The sequence below is a fragment of the Notothenia rossii genome (assembly GCF_949606895.1).
Source record: "Notothenia rossii genome assembly, chromosome: 5".
In the NCBI taxonomy this organism is placed as follows: domain Eukaryota; kingdom Metazoa; phylum Chordata; class Actinopteri; order Perciformes; family Nototheniidae; genus Notothenia; species Notothenia rossii.
In genome coordinates this window covers 4,120,532-4,141,025 of record NC_136903.1, presented here as the reverse complement: position 1 = coordinate 4,141,025, position 20,494 = coordinate 4,120,532, and the positions used below count along the sequence as shown (strand labels likewise).

Below are 20,494 nucleotides of genomic sequence, written 5' to 3'. Positions count from 1 at the left end.
TGTGTATATTCTGGGATCTTTTTACTTCCTGCCGCTCACCAACACAAGTTTTAAGAGCATCAGCGCTGTTGACGAGAGAGAATCCAAACGACACTTTAATGTTTCCTGCAACAGCTGAAAGCACACAGATGCTCTCTGCGTTTTACCAAAAATATCAACATGGGTGAGGATGCATCTCCCTTTGGATCTATTGATGGATTGAACTTGAAAATGATATTGGAAATTTCACAGAAAAACACTAATCAATATTTACAGTGAATGACTCAATCATTCCCCCCCTCCTCTCTTTAAAGCAACTGTTCAGTTATTTTAGACTTTTGATGTGCTAACTTAACCTGGCGCGGTTTGCATTTTCCCTAATTGAAGTTATTTATTTTGAATGAGTTACCCCTTTTCCCCCTCTGTCTGAAACCAGAGCCCAGTATGCTCTGCATGGTTAGCTGGCCGGCTCTGTTGTGATTGGTCAAATGATTACAGATGTCATGCCCCTTATCCTATCACGTACAATGTGTTGGAGCGCTAGCGAATAGAAGTGTGAGTGTTAGAGAGTAATGTTAAATACAGGTATCTCAAAATGTACTTAAGCACAGTAGTTAAGAAAATGTACTTTGTTATATTTGATAGTAATCCAGATAAAGTGGTTCACGTTAAGTGTGATCTTGTGTCTGAGTCATTCTGCAGATAAAGACAACAACACGGAGAATCAATAGTCTCTGTTGGATCATAAACGCAGCCCGAAGGCTAATGACGCATTCAAGGTCGTCTGTCAAACTGTGATAAGGAGAGAACATCTCTGTTGATCCCGTTTGAAAGCGGAGATTATCAGGAGATATTGATGATCCTGCTGCACACATAATGTAGCAGCAGTATAACAGTGAAATATTGTAAACATCCATACGGCGACAGGTAATGCTGAGAGTGAGTGAGGCATCTTTATTCGATTTTTCTTTCCTAGTATGTAATATTCATGTATTCATGTATTATTCATGGGCTGCAGACAGAACCAGAACTTTAGTTAAAAACACATAAAACAGTTTGAAAACACTTTAGTAATTCTCAAATGCTGTCAAATCATTTATATACGGATCAGTTGAGTACTCAATTCTGATTGGTCAACTTTGACCTTGCAGAGTTTGTTAATTCTAACAGTGTTGCTAAGGAGATGAACCGTTGCTAAGGAGAACAGACCGTTGCTACGGAGAAAGACCGTTGCTAAGGAGAACAGTCTGATGCTAAGGAGAACAGTCTGATGCTAAGGAGAACAGACCGTTGTTAAGGAGAGCAGACCAATGTTAAGGAGAACAGACCGTTTCTAAGGATAACAGACCGTTGCTAAGGAAAACAGACTAATGCTAAGGAGAACATACCGTTGCTAAGGAGAACAGACCGTTGCTAAGGATAACAGACCGTTGCTAAGGAAAACAGACTAATGCTAAGGAGAACATACAGTTGTTAAGGAGAACAGACCGTTGCTAAGGAGAACATACCATTTCTAAGGAGAACAGACCGTTGCTAATGTAACTTAACCAGCAATTTCTGTCTAATGTCCGTTGTTTCCTTGAATCTCTTCTTAGTTTCATTGTTTACTCCTTATGGAGGAGGATTAAAGCCACATGGGAATTCGTTTTTTCGTTGTGAGAATTATGAAAAAATTCTGGCTTGAATCTCCAAAATTCCTACAATAAAGTGAGAACAAAATCAGAAAAAGGCCGGATTATTTTTACTCAATTTAGTTTTTTCTGACATTCTGACATTCTGAAAACAAACAACAGAGAAATCGGTATTGGGGAGAAATCCAAATACATTTCACGAGGCCCTAAACCTCTTCCGTAATTCTCTATTTATCTAAAATATGTCTGTGTTTGTGCTGCTGAAACAACCTGAATTTCCTGTCTGGAGATCAAAAAGCTTTTTTTTTTTTATTATCCTAAATTAATGCGAAAAATATGCAGGAAGATTTGAGTTTCATTAGATGGTAACAAATAACAGGCTGTCGTGGAAACAGACCCAAACACGTCCGCCTGTCATTCACCACTTTGACTTTCCCAGCACTCAAAGACGAGTGTTTTTCTGCCAAAGAATCTTCCAGAGGAGACGGAATTATCAGCCGCAAACACGAGCCACGAGATGGATCCCAGTAAATGAAGCGAGCAGCGGACCATCTGTTTCTCTTAATGAAAACTTGTGGAATTATTCCTGCAGAGAACACACCATCATTAGGGTCATTCATCTTGTTCAGATCATCAGGTTTTTCTGCAGGTAGTGAAGTGAAAAGTGTTCTTCCATTCAAGAAGAACTCATTGTGCATTGAAAAGAACTGAATATATTTACATGTAATGCTTTTCCTCAGAAGTATTTTGAGCCAACAAATTAATGCATGTTGGCATTCATTTGAAGATAAATGGAATTTGGCAAAAACTGAGAGAAATTAAATAAAAATTAGTTAGTTTGAATATTTAAGCAGTATTTTTGTTTCTACTTCAGTCAGTTACAAAGATGCAGTCAGACTATTGAAGGTACATTAGACATTTGAAAAGTTAAAGGGGCCCTATTCTGTTTTTAGTGTTTTTATTTTCCTGTAGTGTGTAATTTAGGGTTAGGAAACTTGTTTACTTCCGGAACATAGTGACATCACGATGGAACACTCTTGCTCCTATTGGCTAGCGCTTCAACACATCGTACTTGATAGGCTAAGGGGCGGGACATCTCTAAGCGGTTGACCAATCAAAGCAGAGCCGGTCAGCTAACCAATCAGAGCAGACTGGGCTCTGGTTTCAGACAGAGGGTGAAAAGAGGCGCTGCATCACAGGCTGTATGAGAAAAATAAAGAGCTTTTTGAATATTAAATATAGTAATGTTTGACCAAAACCCCAAAAACCCAAGGTGTACTAAACATCTTTTAATGCATCTCAGTCTTCATCTACATGTATTAATCCAGGAGCATATACAAGCAAACAGTTTGTATTTGTTCCCACAATGGCGCCTTCAGGGCTCTATAACTGTATACACACTGATTAGTAATCAGGTTTTTAGGGAAATGTTTTTGTGTTTGAGTGCCTGAATGATTGTTACACTTGCTGAATTAGTGATTTAGGCAAAGATCACATTAAGTGCACAAATTCAGTCGAGTTCACTGAAACATATTAAAAACCTCCAGTGCAGTCTTCTTATAAACCGTTCTGTTTACATGCCGTGTGTCCTTGAGGTCTTATAAACACGTTGAATGTGTTTCTTTCCTCAGAAAACATTTATTACTTTCATTTCCATTTGCAATGTTCACATTTATTGTCCCATTGCTGTGATTCTTAGCACGTTACCATAGCAACTGTTACCCAACAGAATACTGGGAAAGCATTGTAAAGTCGGTGTGCATGAAAAACTTACTGCAGTACTTTCAGATCAGATAAGGTGATTTTTTGTATGTGTGTGTTAGTTCTGTCTTTCAAGTGCAAAAAAGACATGAAAAAAGGCGTTCTCAACTAATGCAGGTGATTGTTAAAGATGGCGTCCAACCATTAATACCAGACACGCGATTCATATGTCATTTTCTTGTAAAAAATAAATACTCACAAAAAGTGTTGCTCTGTCCTGTTTGTGAATTTTTTGAGTAATTGAGAGTATTTTGTTTCTACTTTCTGTGACTATTTTTATGAGTATTTGTGAGTATTTTCTTTCCGTATAGTCTATAACAACTGTTGACCAAAAACTAAACTAAATTAAAGTAAAATATAATTGGCCAGTATTAGTTATTAGAGTGCTTATGTTATACAAACATTATTATCAGCAAGCCAGATTTACTTCCGTATGATGTCTAGAAGAGACATGACCGAAAAAAGTCATCGTTGAGCATGACATTTCAGATGTCAATAATGCACTTTTTACGCTTTGACTACATGTAATTTAACCGCTTTATTGACTCTACAGATTGAGATTTTGAACACGAAGTACATTAAAAAAAAAAAAGTCACGATGGATTATTGTAGGTTACTATCAGAGGTACTTGATCCCAAGAGCTAGAAGTAATACAACTTAGCTCCACATAAAGATTCAATAATAAGTGTGTGTTATTCTAGAAGTGGCTATTGTGTTTTTTTAACTTTCTGTAATCGCTAACTTTATAAAGCTTTGGATGGGCCAACAACAACTTTATGTCACTGTGAAAGGATTCAGTTTTTAACACTTTTAATGTTTTGGGTTGTCCTAGCATCTCCTTTTATCATTTGAGTATAATTTGGTAGTATATCTGTGTTTTTAATTTTTGTTTGACTTTTATGTAAGCACCACGACACCAAGTCAAATTCCTCGTACGTGTCAACCTACCTGGTGATCAGCCTGATTCTGATCCTCTGGTTCCTCCTCAGATGTACATCCAGACGGCCACGCTGACGGTGTCGCTCAGCCTCAGCGCCTCCGTCTCTCTGGGAATGCTCTACATGCCGAAGGTCTACATCATCATCCTCCACCCCGAGCAGAACGTCCCGAAACGCAAACGCAGCTTCAAGGCCATCGTCACCGCCGCCACCATGACCAGCAAACTGTCGCACCTGGCACACGAGCGGCCCAACGGAGAGGTGAAGACGGAGCTGTGCGAGGGCGTGGAGGCCAGTGGTAAGTGAAGGGGCGGATAGGATTTGTGAAAATGTTCAAATGTTGTGTGGTACAGGTAATCTGATTGGATTAAATCTGGCATTATGTTTAAATGCAAGTATTTTTTGCCTGAAAAAGAACTGAAGAGATTTTAACCGTTTCTATTTTTTACAACAATACCCGCCTGGTGTATGTCTGAAGCTCCTATATTTGTTATAAATGTCGTGTTAATGAAACAACTAGACATCATTATGCCTACAATTAGCCGCCTTTAGCTGAGCGGTGCTGTGGTTCCTTTATATAGTGGGGCAGAAATCCTAAAACTCACAAATTAGTACGCATTTTAACACTTAAAGTTCACTCGCTTTAAGTCAACGTTTTTTCTGAACGTGTTTTTGGTTGTTAGCCTGAAATAAGGAGCTCTGCGAGGGCGTGGAGGCCAGCGGTGAGTTTATGGGCGGATAGGATTCATGGAAATGTTCAAATGTTGTGTGGTACAGGTAATCGGATTGGGTGAATTCTGGTATTCTGGTTTAATGCTTTAGCACTAGTGACATACAGTATTAAACAATAAGTGAGTAGGTCGGTGAGTTATTTTTGCAAGCCGACCCGGAAGTCTCTCTGGTTCCCTGGAGAGGAAGTCAATGGGATTTTTCCATTGGTTTTCGGATTATTGCTAATGCTGGGCTATACAGTAACGTCCCGTCCACACTACAGCTTCAAAAAAAGCTTGCCGGCGGGCGTGTCTGAAGCTCGACCAACAACCAATCATATGAATCTCCTGCCCCTGACACACAAGCAGCGGTTTGATTGGCTAGAGCTTGTACTGGCATATGATTTGATTGGCTGACGCTTCCACCGAAAGCTTCAGAAGCTTCAAAAGTTGAACATTGCTCAACTTTTGCAGCCTGAAACGCCAGGAAAGCTCCGCTCTGCTTCCCACAATTCAGTTCGGCGAAAAGCGAGGCAACGTGACGTCACCCCATTCAAAGTGAATGGGCAGACGCGTTGGAAACAGTTTTTGAAGCTGTCGAAGCTGTAGTGTGGACGGGCCGTAAGGGAACTACAGCACGGTCGCATGACTTCACGTCACGTCCGCTAAGCTAAAAGCGGCTAACGTTGGGCATGATAACGCTTAGTCGTCTCATTTAGACACTTCTTAGAAACCGCCTGTTTTTAAATATTTACTGACATATTTTATGTTTAAAAATAGAAATCTCCATTGACTTAACTTCCAGTTCCCAGATAAGGGAACTAAAATGCTATTTCAAATACACTTTAAATTGTGATTACGACAAAATAATTTTTTTCTGACAATATGACTGAAGAGACTTTAATTTGCCGGACTTTTCCGTTCAAAGTGCCTGCTGACAGAAACCCTGCCATAAATCTTCCTAAAAAGATTTACCTACAGTTAATGCGGCTTTGCCTCTTTATACTACCGTACAACCATTTACAATGAAGCGGCAGGTACCGATTAATCAAATAGACTTACGATAGTGAAAACCGTTAATTATTTAGTTGGAAGTAGAAGAAGTGTGTCAGTTCTCTGTTTAGTCAATCTTAGAGGTGTAGTCAGCCTCTCGGCAGTAATGAGGCTTTAACAGGAAGTTGACTTGAGTTTGTTTAGACGTCACCTGAGACCAGATCTGATGAAACTGTTTACAGCTCTGAGTTGCACATCAAAGCTCTCGACCCATCAGCAGAAAAGTGTGAGGCGTCCGGATTGTTTACCCGTCAGAGAAGTGCTGACTCAACTGATCTGCTCAATCTAACAAGCAGCCGCTCTCACATCAAGCTTCCCCGTCTCAACTTTACACAACAGACAAGTTTCCTGATCCTCTTACGTCCTGTTCAGTGTGAGGCGAGGAAGTCACAGAGTTTAAGTGCTTAAAAACTACATCTGAAGAAACCGACAAACTTGTATGACTCATTTGGTCCAACACATCTCAACAGCTGATGATAATATGAACATTAATGTGAAAATTAGACGACATAGTTAAACTTGCGAGAAACTCAACATAGTTTGTGTCCTATTTGAGACCAATTGTCAACGGTTGACTTATTTATGAACACGATCATTTACGAACATGTTATTTTACGTAAAAGAGATACCTATTTGAACCCAAACCATATTTGTTTCCTAAATCTAACCAAACAGTTTTGTTATTGAGTATTAAATGCGGAGACATCAAGCGCAAAATATCCTTAAAAGTGGTTTGCTTTTTTACCCCTGAACATTAAATCCCGTTAAATATGCATGATCCCCAGAGGATAAATCCTATTTTGCTCGTCAAACTTACCTTTCCTGTAGCTCCACCCATCGTACTTTTGTCAAACTATATCAACTAATGTCTGACATACCAGAAATCTCCCATATTATCCAACAAAAGAACCATTGAAGTTGGGCCAGGACGATACATTTAGTGTTGAGTTTCACCTCGAAGTTAACATCAGATATCAATCGATCTGACAGAAAAAATTCCTGATCCTAAAATTAGTCTGGGGCTAAGTGTATGCCCAGGTTTACAGAAACGTCAAACATCCTCATGATGAGTTATTCTAAGAGCCTTACCATTAGTGGAGCTAAAATGGAAATAGGGTGGCGAGACACCTTTTACGAATCGTTAACGCTAATGGACGTTTTGCTGCCTAGCAGATCTGCTCTTTATAATAGTGAGTGAGTCTAGAGTGGTGCAAGAATGAAACCCGTAATAAGTTAGCATTTTAGCGCTTTTGGATACGCTGGAAGTATGGAAGTCAATGGTTTCTTGAATGTGTTTTTTGGTAAGATGCCTGAAAAAGAACTGAAGAGATCTTCACGGTTTCTATTTTTTACAAGAATACCCGACTGGTTTATTTCTGAAGCTCCCACATTTTTCTTTAAATGGCGGTTGCTAACAAGTGTTAATGAAACGACTAAATGTCATCATGCCCAACGTTAGCCGTCTTTAGCCTAGCGGTGGTGACGGGAAGTCATGTGACCGTGTTGTAGTTCCTTTATAGCCCAACATTAGCCACCTTTAGCTTAGCGGTGGTGACGGGAAGTCATGTGACTGTGTTGTAGTTCCTTTATAGCCCAACATTAGCTGCCTTTAGCTTAGCGGTGGTGACGTGAAGTCATGTGACCGTGCTGTAGTTCCTTTATAGCCCAACATTAGCCACCTTTAGCTTAGCGGAGGTGACGTGAAGTCATGTGACCGTGCTGTAGTTCCTTTATAGCATAACATTAGCTGCCTTTAGCTTAGCGGAGGTGACGTGAAGTCATGTGACCGCGCTGTAGTTCCTTTATAGCCCAACATTAGCCACCTTTAGCTTAGCGGAGGTGACGTGAAGTCATGTGACCGTGCTGTAGTTCCTTTATAGCCCAACATTAGCCACCTTTAGCTTAGCGGTGGTGACGTGAAGTCATGTGACCGTGCTGTAGTTCCTTTATAGCCCAACATTAGCCACCTTTAGCTTAGCGGAGGTGACGTGAAGTCATGTGACCGTGCTGTAGTTCCTTTATACTGAAGCCTAACGTTAGCTTTTTCCTTCAGAAATCATAAAGTGGTGTTAATTTGTGGAGATTATCCTGCTGAACAAAAGGTGAGAGTATCATAAAATGTTATATTTAGCTATAAGCCAAAATCAAATCCAGAAAACCAGGAAAGGGAGCAGATGCAATGCTAACTTCTGGGTTGAACTACAAAAAGATGTCTTCCCTGAAACTCTCTATTCATTTTTTGTCTTCCTCTGATCAAAAATAGCCTTCTGAACCTAGTCTAACACACAGGGGACAGGTAAGGGAACATTTCACTTTACTAATTAGTTTGCTTTTCTCTCCTCAGCGCCGCCAGCAAAAACAACCTACGTTAGCTACACCAACCACGCCATGTGAATCAACGACTCCTTCAACTCGAGGACGTCTCGGGACTTTTAAAGAAGCAGATTTCTGTCACCACGAGGTGCTCTGAACACTCTGAAGGAACCAAACAAACCAAGACATCTGTGGTCATTTTATGTTTACAGACTGCAGGGAACGGGCCTGAACACCGCCCGAAAACTCGTTAGGATCAAAAGCTGAAAAAGCATCAGAGTTTTCGCCAGGAAGTAAGAAGGATGGTTACCTGAAAGCCCAAAAAAAAGAAATCCTAAAAGAAGAACAAAAAATTAATTGTGGGGACCAAACATAATTGTTGTTATTCTAATTGTGCGTTCAAAAAAAAAAGTGAAAAAACTTGTGGTTGTGAACATTTCTGATTCTTGTCTCCTGTCGTGCGTCCGTCGACCTGCATTATGAGAAGAGTCCGTCGATGTTTCCGGAAAACTGGACGGTAGCTTTTGGTTGTGAAATGTCTAAATGCCATGGTTGAATTGAAGCATGCCCGTTTTTTATACAAATGATCTATTTATAATAAAGGAATGTTTCACAAGTGGGGGCCATGTTTCGGTCTGTTTAAGTGTTGCACAGGTTTAAAATAAATATACATTACAGCTTTGAATTACCATTCAGACGTCTGATCAGTGGAAACAGGAACTGCTTCAAGCTGATGTTGATTTTTCAGACTTCTCTCAAGACAAGGTATGTGCAATATTTGATAACAATTCCTTATAACTTGCAAATGAACTCTGCAGGTAATCGTTAAAACAAAATATAAATTAACTATGACGTGTTTTAATAGATTAATCCGAATCAGAAACATTTATTTGTCCCGAAATAAATTGTGTTTTGAGACAGTTGCAAGGTAAATGTATTTACTTGTGTTTTTAAATATTTATATAAACATGAGGAGATAAATTAAGAATTTGGGGTTTGAAAAAATATGAATAAAAATGTTTATAATAACATGAAAAGTAAGAATAAAATGTCCAATAAAAGATCAGATCAAATAAAATAAATTATATTAACATGAAAATTTAAAATAAAATTTCAATAAATTAAACTTTAAAATAAATATGTATCTACACATAAGAAGGTAAAGAAACATTTCCAATAAAACAATTAAATAGCATTAAAATATGTATTTTAAGTTAAGAAGTTAAAGGGGACCTATCATGCAAAATGCACTTTTTGATGTCTTTTATACATAAAGATGTGTCCCCGGTGTGTCGGGGAACTCACGCAGCGTCAGAAAATAAAACCCTCTGTCTTCTCCTCCGTACCCAAACTCTAAAAACGGGGGAACAACGGAGCTGATCCAGATTTGCGTCCGATATGACGTAATATCTGAAATGTGGACCCACGGCCCTATCAGAAAGTTGGTATCAGAAACAATGCCCGACTGTTTTGGACGTAATATGGTCGGTGTTTACATTAGCATGGCTAACTCTCAGAGCTAACCTGTACTGGAGAGCATGTGTGTGAAGAAGCAGGAAGTAAAAAGGAACTCACCTTGTGGTATAACCGGCAAGAGAGAAAGCCTTTGAGCTCCATACTGTTTCAGAGATACTCCTTGATAATCCATGATATGGTGTTTCATCACCGCAGTATTTAGTTTAGACAGTAGCTGCCGGGTCCCGCATGAGCTCAGCCCCCTCCTTTTTTTTTTTTTATAATTTTTTTTTTTTTTAAAGCTTTATACCGCAAATCAGCACTTTAGAAACAGGAAGTGAAATAGAGGGGTATGAGGCATGGCTAGAATGGATGATCTGTTTGGTATTTGGAGCAAAACACTAAATATTTGTATATATCTGAGACCTATGCTATTGCCTAAAAATAGCATGATAGGTGACCTTTAATATAAATGTCCAGTAAAAGATGAAGTAAAATAAACATATTTATATAGACATAAGAAGTCAAACTAAAATGTCAAATAAAAGATCAAATATAATCAAAATACTTATATAAAAAAAACAAGTCAAACAAAAAATGTCCAATAATAATTCATATTGTTATATTAACATAAAAAGTTAAGTTAATTATGCACATTGTACTGCATTATGTAACAGCTGATTAATGCTGACATGTTGTTATAGAAGCTGCTCTGCAGTAAATAGAGAAGGTACAACTAGCGCCACTTAACAGATGCTACATAAAAGTATTGAACGCATTAATGCATCACTAATTAAAATCCAATACCATAATAAACAGGCAGGAACGACCCATTATGCATAATTAATACTTTCCCTCTGCAGAGGATATAAAAAAAACTCCCTCCACACTGAATCTGACCTTTAACATCTCTCAGTGTGTGCCTCGTTATAGACTTTTTTTTTTAAAAAGGCAGTCGATGTGATCGATACGTGGTGAGGAACCGGAGAGGTCGAATCGATATCTGCTGCCACGGAGAACTCCCCATGCATGTAATGAATATTTCTGCATCTACTGGCAGAGAGGAAGAGGAAGGTGGAGCTGAGTGATGAAGCCTCGAGGCGTCCTGCTTTTATTTCCCCCGATGATGCTCTCATTTCCTCTCCAAACAGAAAGAACAGAAGCTCTGTCTTCACACTGAAATAAAAGCTGAAGATTAAACGGCTTCATCTGAGTCTCTCGGCTGGTTTCTGATTTGTTGTCTTTTCTGTTTGATCGGGTGTTTACCGTCCAGCTGTAACACTTTAACAGTCCTCAGGTAAGAGAGTGTATTTATATTTATGTCCATACACACACTGTTTAATATTGTTCCTGTGTCAGTAATAATGTGTCCTGGCGTCAAGTGAATCTAAGAAATCAACAGCGGTGGAAGAAAACAGAACATTCACTGAAGTAAATTTCGTATTTAACTAAAGTATTTTTTAATGTTATGTTTTCCACTACATTTCAGATGTTAATGATGTTCTTGTTACACTTTGACCACATGTATGTTATAGCTTTATTTACCAGCTACACCAACCTACGTTAGCTACACCAACCACGCCTTGTGAATCAACGACTCCTTCAACTCGAGGACGTCCCGGGACTGTTAGGCCCCAAGCCTGTTTTTCAGGTTTCAGGCTCGAAAATGACATTCCCAGAACAAATGACCATATCTTCCCTTCTAAAAGGGTTAAATTAATAATATTTTTTCTCAAAGTAATGATAAACCTGTGAGTTGGATGTAGAAAAGTCAGAATCAATATAGATGTTTTTTATTTTAAAGAAAATTCAGATTGAACATGGTAAAAAACTGTAAATTATAGTGTCCGTCCAAAATATATGTTGTACTTATAGTGAAAACTAACCTTGGATGATGGGTTAGTAGACTAAAAGCTTTAGGAATCCAAAGTAAAACATATAATAAGTACCCTGTATCAAGATTGAGGCAAAACAAGTGATATTTGACCTTTTTAGACAGATTTAGCAAATAAAAACTCTTCTGGGGCCATTTGGGTGGATTTTCCATATCTCTGGCCCCCCTTCTTCGATTTTGACATGTGACATCTCTTCCTGACCGTTAGAGCCAACAGAATCGAAGGGAAATCTTCCCATAGACTCTCATGTTAAAAAAAAAAGCTGGCGTCTCTGCGCATACAATCTTCTTCAGAGCGTAGGAATATACCTGCTCTGATATCTAGAAACGGAAAAGCAGTTTTATTGCTTATGGATTATCAGAACATTTCAAAGGGGACACAGACACATTGGATATTAACCTAAGGATTAACTACAGCATTCGTTTTTATCGTTTTAATGCCATTGAAGACCAGTTTTGACCAGACAAAGACCAAGGTAAGCCATGTAAGCGTTTTTGGCTACCTAGCGCCACATGTTTTGATGTACGTTTTTGTTATTTTCTCCGCAAATTTGTAATCTTTGAGTTTTGAGGTGGGTACCAATAGATTGTGTCTCCTTACGATCATAAACGATGTGTTGGATGTACAGCTAGGATAAGTAATAAGGGTGCTTGGAGTGATTTTCGGTGCAGTAATAGGTTAGCATTTTTCGCTCGGGGCTAATTCAGAGGGTTAGTGTTAGTATTTTGAGTTTTTTTGAAAAAAAAAATGAAAAAGATCAGTTAAATTAGTTTTTTACCGTTATATTGATATAAAATTATCATAGTTAGTTATTAAATATTAAGATTCCTTAGACGTTATTTCCTGCAAATGACGCGATTTCGGCCCCGTAACCGGGTCCGTGGGGTTTAAGAGGTTTTAAAGAAGCAGATTTCTGTCACCACGAGGTGCTCTGAACACTCTGAAGGAACCAAACAAACCAACCAAACAAACCAAGGTGAAAAGCATCCTAGTTTTAGCCACACAGATTCAGATTATGAATACTACATACTATGAATGATGATGTTACAGGTTACCATAAAACGTAATTGGTCCCAAGAGCTAGAAGCAATAAAACTTCGCTCCACATTTACAAACTGCAACAATAAAGATTCAATAATAATAAGTGTGTGTTATTCTAGAAGCGGCCATTATGTATTTGGCTTGTAAAATATGTAGCTAATGCTAAGGTAACACAATCCAACTTTATTTAAACATACTTAAACTAACAGACTGAAATTCTCAAAAAACAATATAAAACGTAATAAATAAAAACCCCAATTTAAAAACACAGATTGACAAGTTGTTGTTTGCAAAAGCACGGGAGAATCAGTGGGTCTTTAAACGAGATTTAAAAAGTGGGAGCAAGTCTGATCAGGGGGGGCAAATCGTCTGTCTCCCCGCTGCTTCAACCTCGACCTCGGGACCACATGAGGAATCTGTCAGCAGACTACAGTGAAGTCATTCATGCTCCTCAAATATGAGTGAAATTGTCCATGTGCTGGGACACTCTAATGGCAAATATCTGATTGAATAAAAGAGTGTATTCTGCGCAGAAACCTCTTGATTCCTGCTGTCTCCCCCCCTGCTGGCTCCAGCCTCACATGTGACAGATGTTTCAGCCGTATTGATCTTCTGATCCAACTCAAACCCAAAATGTTGAACTCCTTTTAACTTCCCAAACTAACCTCCAGTCGAAAAAGGACAGCATGAGGAGAGCCCAGCCTCCGACAGACGGATTAATGAGGTGATTATTGCTGATTTACATTTCAGATGAAGGAGCAGCTGATAGATACTGACATCGTGTCCCAAAGCGGCCCATTAACTGCTGTCTGTCCTACTTCACTGTTTCTCTGATTTAATACAACACTCTGAGTCTACATTTGACTAATTTGTGACGGAAATATGTTCAATATTAAATATGTTGTGTCCCTTAAAGCTCATACTTGTATAATTTTAAGAAAGAGACAGGAGTTTCTGAGATGGAAGTGAAACAAGAACATTTTAGCTAATTCTTAAGTATTCACAGATATTAAATAACTAAATGATTTCATGCCAGTGTATATTTTACAAGTCCTTCCGTATGGTGTTTAAAGAGGCCCTATTATGCTTTTTGGGCATAATAAACAATCTCGCTTATATTAGCAAGCACTCCAACACATTGTACATAATATGCTAAGGGGCGGGACATCACTAAGCAGTTGACCAATCACATCAGAGGCGGCCAGCAAACCAATCAGAGCAGACTGGGCTCTGGTTTCAGACAGAGGGTGAAAAGAGGTGCTGCAGCACAGACAGTATGAGAACAATAAAGAGCTTTTTGGACATTAAAGCATGGAGACATGTAGAGACACTACATACTGATATACACCTGAACATCAGCAGGAGAGGACTCTTTAAAGTAGAGACACTACATACTGATATACACCTGAACAAGAGCAGGAGAGGACTCTTTAAAGTAGAGACACTACATACTGATATACACCTGAACATCAGCAGGAGAGGACTCTTTAAAGTAGAGACACTACATACTGATATACACCTGAACATCAGCAGGAGAGGACTCTTTAATGTAGAGACACTACATACTGATATACACCTGAACAAGAGCAGGAGAGGACTCTTTAAAGTAGAGACACTACATACTGATATATACCTGAACATCAGCAGGAGAGGACTCTTTAAAGTAGAGACACTACATACTGATATACACCTGAACATCAGCAGGAGAGGACTCTTTAAAGTAGAGAACTACATACTGATATACACCTGAACATCAGCAGGAGAGGACTCTTTAAAGTAGAGACACTACATACTGATATACACCTGAACATCAGCAGGAGAGGACTCTTTAAAGTAGAGACACTACATACTGATATACACCTGAACATCAGCAGGAGAGGACTCTTTAAAGTAGAGACACTACATACTGATATACACCTGAACAAGAGCAGGAGAGGACTCTTTAAAGTAGAGACACTACATACTGATATACACCTGAACATCAGCAGGAGAGGACTCTTTAAAGTAGAGACACTACATACTGATATACACCTGAACATCAGCAGGAGAGGACTCTTTAAAGTAGAGACACTACATACTGATATACACCTGAACAAGAGCAGGAGAGGACTCTTTAAAGTAGAGACACTACATACTGATATATACCTGAACATCAGCAGGAGAGGACTCTTTAAAGTAGAGACACTACATACTGATATACACCTGAACAAGAGCAGGAGAGGACTCTTTAAAGTAGAGACACTACATACTGATATATACCTGAACATCAGCAGGAGAGGACTCTTTAAAGTAGAGACACTACATACTGATATACACCTGAACATCAGCAGGAGAGGACTCTTTAAAGTAGAGAACTACATACTGATATACACCTGAACATCAGCAGGAGAGGACTCTTTAAAGTAGAGACACTACATACTGATATACACCTGAACATCAGCAGGAGAGGACTCTTTAAAGTAGAGACACTACATACTGATATACACCTGAACATCAGCAGGAGAGGACTCTTTAAAGTAGAGACACTACATACTGATATACACCTGAACAAGAGCAGGAGAGGACTCTTTAAAGTAGAGACACTACATACTGATATACACCTGAACAAGAGCAGGAGAGGACTCTTTAAAGTAGAGACACTACATACTGATATATACCTGAACATCAGCAGGAGAGGACTCTTTAAAGTAGAGACACTACATACTGATATACACCTGAACAAGAGCAGGAGAGGACTCTTTAAAGTAGAGAACTACATACTGATATACACCTGAACATCAGCAGGAGAGGACTCTTTAAAGTAGAGACACTACATACTGATATACACCTGAACATCAGCAGGAGAGGACTCTTTAAAGTAGAGACACTACATACTGATATACACCTGAACAAGAGCAGGAGAGGACTCTTTAAAGTAGAGACACTACATACTGATATACACCTGAACATCAGCAGGAGAGGACTCTTTAAAGTAGAGACACTACATACTGATATACACCTGAACATCAGCAGGAGAGGACTCTTTAAAGTAGAGACACTACATACTGATATACACCTGAACATCAGCAGGAGAGGACTCTTTAAAGTAGAGACACTACACACTGATATACACCTGAACAAGAGCATTATTTAACAAAAGACATGAAGAATAAACTTAGCATGTATTACATATGCTTACAGAGTATTAGTCTTGTGTTGTTTTGTCCTCAGATTAGTAATGTTTCTGAATCTTATATCCTAATTCCTATTTCTGGAAACCTCAGTGGGCAGAATTTAATTTTCCTTTTGTTGAGTATTTATTATTTTGGCAGTGAAGGACTTCCTGGCAGGCGCTTCATAAATCAAATCTCCTGCCAACCCTCGACTCATTCTTCCTCCGAGGAAACACACTCACTCCGTCTGTCATATTTCTCCTCCCAACCCGAAATAATTATAAATATTATTATTGATTATTGTTATTGTTGTTGATACATGTTTTACTGTCAAACCACGCCTGAGTTGACATATTTGTAATGATCTGGTACGATGATGAAGAATTAATTTATCTTTCTGTTAAGTAATTCAGTTTTCCAGATATGTATTCAACAAATAATTGATTGTATGATTTAAAAACAAAAGTATGTCACTGTAAATAGAAATATATATTTTCAGACATTATTGATGTGTCTCGTTCATTATCCTCCTCAGATGTCCATCTTTGTTTCCCATGTTGAGGCATTCTTGGCTCCCTGTGTTTCAGAGCAGTGGGGGTTTGAGGTCACCAACAAATGATAGGGCGGCTGTGGCTCAGTGGATCGTGTGCTGGACTTCGAATCAGGGGATAGCAAGTTTGAGTCCCACTGCACTCAGCATGTCGTTGTGTCCCTGAGACACTTCACACCAAATTGCTCCTGTGGGGATTTTCCACAGTACTGACTGTTTGTTAGACGCTTTGGATAAAAGTGTCTAACAAATAATGTAATGTAAAATGAGTCCAAATTCACCAAACAAACCACTAATGTAACCTGAAAATCGACCTCTGAGCCTTTTAAAGTAAATATTCAGACAAAGAGGTAAAAATAAAGACTAAATATTTCTATGTTTCCAAATAAAGCCTATATTCATTTTCATTTTCAGGTGTATATCAGTATGTAGTGTCTCTACCGTAAAGAGTCCTCTCCTGCTGATGTTCAGGTGTATATCAGTATGTAGTGTCTCTACTTTAAAGAGTCCTCTCCTGCTGATGTTCAGGTGTATATCAGTATGTAGTGTCTCTACTTTAAAGAGTCCTCTCCTGCTGATGTTCAGGTGTATATCAGTATGTAGTGTCTCTACTTTAAAGAGTCCTCTCCTGCTGATGTTCAGGTGTATATCAGTATGTAGTGTCTCTACTTTAAAGAGTCATCTCCTGCTGATGTTCAGGTGTATATCAGTATGTAGTGTCTCTACTTTAAAGAGTCCTCTCCTGCTGATGTTCAGGTGTATATCAGTATGTACTGTCTCTACTTTAAAGAGTCCTCTCCTGCTGATGTTCAGGTGTATATCAGTATGTAGTGTCTCTACTTTAAAGAGTCCTCTCCTGCTGATGTTCAGGTGTATATCAGTATGTAGTGTCTCTACTTTAAAGAGTCCTCTCCTGCTGATGTCCAGGTGTATATCAGTATGTAGTGTCTCTACTTTAAAGAGTCCTCTCCTGCTGATGTTCAGGTGTATATCAGTATGGAGTGTCTCTACATGTCTCCATGCTTTAATATTCAAAAAGCTCTTTATTGTTCTCATACTGCCTGTGCTGCAGCACCTCTTTTCACCCTCTGTCTGAAACCAGAGCTCAGTCCACTCTGATTGGTTAGCTGGCCGCCTCTGTTGTGATTGGTCAACCGCTTAGAGATGTCCCTCCCCATAGCCTATCACCTACAATGTGTTGGAGCGCTAGCCAATAGGAGCGCGAGTGTTACATAGTGATGTCACTACGTTAAGGAAGTAAACAAAGTAGTCAAATCGAGGCGTTTCAGGCAGGGAGCGATCTTATTTATTAGTATTTTGCGAATAAAGTCAGAGGCTTGGATTCAAAATTGACTTTTAAACTTTTTTCCACCAAACTGAGAAATACTTTGAAATGGTTTATCCCGGGACCTCAAAACGAAACTTGGACATCTTCACTCAGCGTGACGTGAAGTTTGATCTCTATAGGCACCCTTACTTTTGCCTTTTTCCACAGAATTTATAAAAAGAGACACTTTTTGTAGATGTTTTTTTCGCTCTGATCCTCTTCTGTGTATAACGCATGGTCCTTTGCTGGGTTTTATTTATACTGTATGTCAAAACTGGAACTAAGACGATGAATAAAAAGTAAAGTCATGACAGAAGTCCTCCTCTCTGACAGATAACAGAGACTCCAGCAGCTTCCTCCTCTCTGCGGTTACAACTGCAGCCTCAGCTTAATTGTCTGTTTGACAGACACGCTGTGGGGTTTATTCCTGACTCAGCACTTTCATCAGACCATGCAGGTGGCCCCGGGGCCAATTACTGTCTGAGAGCTTACGCTGTTTAATGAATCTGCATTTACACAGATGAGGAATCGATTCAAGATTCAGTTAGGAAACCTTAAAGGTCCCCTAATATTGTCTTTATCATCCATATATCCAAGGTCTCAGAAATATACAGAGCCTGTCTCTGATTGGCTGTAACACCAAACAGATCATTGCTGCATTACCCATAATCCCCTCTGTTTCAGCCCTGTTTCCAAAGTGCTGATTACTGAGTCTGTTACTTTAGATGAAAATAAGGAGCCCCTCCCCACGCCCCTCTGAGAGAGATTTGGTTACAAAGAACTCAATGGTGCTCTAGGAGGAGATTCAGGTGATAAGGGGGGGGGTTACCTTGGTTGCTGATTGGCTAATGGTTACTCGAGACAAAAAAACTAATTCATCATACTTTCTAATCTTCTTGCATGCTAATGTATACATTTGTAAAGTAAAAAAAGTATATGTACATCAGATCAGCTGGTAACCCAAAACAAAGGAGCAAATCGTCACACTCAAGAGGCTAGAACAAACAAATGTTTTTAGAAAGTTTTGCACGAAAATTACGGTTTACTTTTGCTGAATTTTCTGGCAACATTTTCAACAGAAAATACTGAATAATTACTGCTTTTTCACAAAAATAATATAATTTTTTTTCACCGAATTTAATGCCGACGATTATAAAAAAGAAACTGGATGACAAATTAATTTGATGATTTATTTAAAAGATTTGCTGGAAATGTTTTGTTGATTTTTTTGTAGAATTTTCTGCTAGCTAATCTAAAATGATTAGCACAACGCCTGCTTTAAGGTGTCCTTGGGAAACTCCGGTGAGAACATTACGAGGGGTTTAAAACAGCGTAATAATCCTTTAGATGCCAGTGAGTGAGTCAGGAGGTCTTCCATCAACACCCGCAGACTGCCGATCCTCTCATCCATATTTATTTAACACATGCGCCGACAGCTTTCAGATTTAAGAATATAAATATTGATTCAGATTCTTTTCATCGCAGCAAACCTCACATCCCGCCTGATGGATTCTGACGTACGGACGGGAAATGTATTTATAACCCCCCCAGGTATTGATTCAAAGGTATGTGTGTGTGTGTGTGTGTGTGTGTGTGTGTGTGTGTGTGTGTGTTTTAATTGGCTGCAGGTGGGTTCAGTCCCAGGTGGTCCCTCTCTCTCTTTGTTGCGGTTCAGCTCACAGGTCAATGCACAATCTGCACGTGTGGAAACAGTATTTCTATATATATAGATTTATTTCTCTATACTGTTTCTATACATGCAGTATTCTTCAATAAGGCTGTGTGTGTCTGTTAGAGGAAGTGTGACATACGTGTATGAAAAGGAGAGTTCATTTGATCAGCTGTCAGATTAAATATAGGTTATTTGTTCAGACAGGAAATTAAGTTTAGTGAGAGTTGCTCCATTTACGAACGAAAATAAAAAATATTTATATAAACAAAGAAAGTTAAAGGAAAATATAACAAAATTAATAATAATAATTATAAAAACATAGGTTAAATTAAAATGTCCATTACAAATCTAAAATAAAATAAAATATGAAATAAACACAAAAAGTTCAAGCAAAATGTCCAATGAAATTACAATTTAATGGAAAATAGAATAAAAACACTTAAAAAAGCACAAGAATCTTCCTTTTCAATGGAAGATCTCGAGCTCAGGCACATACAGAATGTTTAGTTGGAGGATGCTGAGCAGGTACTTTTTCAGCCCTGCTCAGTCATCACATCACCTAGGGCCCCCCAGCTACTGTGGAATTTCTATTTGGGCTCGTACATTCAATCCCCACAAACTCCAAAACAAAACAATTATTTGGAATTGTTACTGTTGTAGCAAAAAAAGCAATAACTAGAAAATGGCTCAAAGCGGATATCCCTTCTCTCGACAACTGGTACGACAAAATCCATGAAATCTATGTGATGGAAAGAATCACCTTCTCGATGAGGCTTCAGGAAAACACATTTGAAGAAATATGGAAAAAGTGGAGAATGTACATATCCCAAAGACGACCATCCCTTGTTTGACTGTTTCTATACACCGATTGAATGTATATGTATAGATATGTATGTATGGTCACATGTATGTGTATTGAATGTATATATTTATGTTGATATGTATGCATGTACATGTGTAGACATTTGCTATTTCAAACAACCCCTGTGTACTTTTTCGTTTTTATTTTACTTTGA

The 20,494-nt window shown here is 38.7% G+C and overlaps 1 protein-coding gene across 7 annotated transcripts in view; it reads left to right on the top strand.

Moving 5' to 3' along the window:
• LOC307041310 (metabotropic glutamate receptor 8-like) overlaps nt 1–9,071 on the top strand; it is a 162,761-nt gene extending 153,690 nt beyond the window's left edge. For all 7 annotated transcript variants that reach the window (XM_079684627.1, XM_079684628.1, XM_079684630.1 and 4 more), the window contains 2 exons: nt 4,362–4,608; nt 8,418–9,071. In XM_079684627.1, the coding sequence (XP_079540753.1) occupies nt 4,362–4,608; nt 8,418–8,467 (297 nt within the window). In that variant the 3' untranslated portion in view covers nt 8,468–9,071. The remainder of the gene's footprint in view (nt 1–4,361; nt 4,609–8,417) is intronic.
• Nucleotides 9,072–20,494: the final 11,423 nt, after the last annotated feature.